At 50.2% G+C, this 1,653-nt stretch overlaps 1 protein-coding gene across 1 annotated transcript; it reads left to right on the top strand.

Annotated features, from left to right (window-relative positions):
• Positions 1 to 276: 276 nt before the first annotated feature.
• LOC115597782 (olfactory receptor 14J1-like) lies at positions 277 to 1,155 on the top strand. The gene has a single exon (XM_030468520.1). The coding sequence runs from the start codon at positions 277 to 279 to the stop codon at positions 1,153 to 1,155; it is 879 nt and encodes a 292-aa protein (XP_030324380.1).
• Positions 1,156 to 1,653: the final 498 nt, after the last annotated feature.

Raw genomic sequence — 1,653 nt, 5'->3', positions numbered from 1 at the left:
AGCCTCCCTGAAACTGCCTTCTGCATCCTGGTTCTTCAGCACTGAGGATGCAGATGCTGACAATCCCTTTTGTTTAGCACTGCTTTCAGATGTACAATTCAGCACTAATAGTTGATCCTAAGAGATCCAAGCAGAGACCTGAAGGAAGGTCTCATAAAAAAGTGTGTGTGAATATACAAGGAAAATATCATAGGGAAATTGTCTTTGATTTTCTGGACAGGCTTTCCCTAACTTAATTTTTTTATTTGATCAGTGCTCCTTGGTGAAAAGCAACAGATGTCCAACAGCAGCTCCATCAGCCAGTTCCTCCTCCTGGCATTTGCAGACAGGCAGGAGCTGAAGCTCTTGCACTTCTGGCTGGTCCTGGGCATCTACCTGGCTGCCCTCCTGGGCAATGGCCTCATCATCACCACCATCGCCTGTGACCACCACCTCCACACCCCCAGGTACTTCTTCCTCCTCAACCTCCCCCTCCTCGACCTGGGATCCATCTCCACCACTCTGCCCAAAGCCATGGCCAATTCCCTCTGGGACAACATGGACATCTCCTACAACGGATGTGTTGTGCAGGTCTTTTTTCTTTTCTTCTTTCTTGGATCAGAGTGGTCCCTTCTTACCATTATGTCCTACGACTGCGATGTGGCCATCTGCAAACCCCTGCTTTACAGGACCCTCCTTGGCAGCAGAGCTTGTGTCCACATGGCAGCAGCTGCCTGGGGCACTGGGTTTCTCAATGCTCTACTGCACACAGCCAATACATTTTCCCTGCCCCTCTGCCAGGGTAATGCCCTGGTCCAGTTTTTCTGTGAAGTCCCCCAGATCCTCAAGCTCTCCTGCTCACACTCCTACCTCAGGGAAATTGGACTTCTTGTGGTCAATGCCAGTTTGGCATTTGGCTGTTTTGTTTTCATCGTGGTGTCCTATGTGGAGATCTTCATGGCTGTGCTGAGGATCCCCTCTGAGCAGGGAAGGCACAAAGCCTTTTCCACGTGCCTCCCTCACCTGGCCGTGGTCTCCCTCTTTGTCAGCACTGGCATCTTTGCCTACCTGAAGCCCCCCTCCATCTCTTCCCGATCTCTGGACCTGGTGGTGGCAGTTCTGTACTCGGTGGTTCCTCCAGCAGTGAACCCCCTCATCTACAGCATGAGGAACTAGGAGCTCAAGGGTTCTCTGAGGAAAGAGTTAGGGATTTTCTGCTGCCATAAGCTGCCTCCTGTCTTCTGCAAATAACTCACAATGCATGACATTCCTAGTCTTTCTTTCTTTACATTTTTCCCCTTTTTCTTTTTCTGTGATTTTTATTCCATTAAAGTAATACCATTATTCTTCCTCCTTACTTTACTATCCACCCACTTATTTGACCAAGAAACATCGTGTACCTAGAGAGCCTCTACTGGGTTTAAGTAAAATAAATGTACCTGCAACATTTTTTTTCTTTGCTGTCCCTGCTCAGTGCGTCAGTAATGAATGTCAGCTCTCCCTGGCTGCAGCAGCCCTGCGAAGTCTGCTCTGTACCTGGAGCAGTCAGAGCTCTTGAGGAGCACAAGGGCCAGGGCTGTTGTGCTGGGCTGGGCAGAGGGAATGGCCCTGAGGGGCTGCAGAGCTCTGCGGATCTCCTAGAGAGGAGAGCAGAGGACACAGGGTGCCTCCTGC

This window comes from Calypte anna, unplaced genomic scaffold, assembly GCF_003957555.1.
Source record: "Calypte anna isolate BGI_N300 unplaced genomic scaffold, bCalAnn1_v1.p scaffold_147_arrow_ctg1, whole genome shotgun sequence".
NCBI lineage: Eukaryota > Metazoa > Chordata > Aves > Apodiformes > Trochilidae > Calypte > Calypte anna.
The sequence above is the reverse complement of the archived record's forward strand: the minus strand, read 5'-3'. Positions and strand labels throughout refer to the sequence as shown.

Bases quoted from the DNA above. Each gene is read 5' to 3' on its own strand.
- LOC115597782 (XM_030468520.1), top strand. From the start codon at position 277: ATGTCCAACAGCAGCTCCATCAGCCAGTTCCTCCTCCTGGCATTTGCA.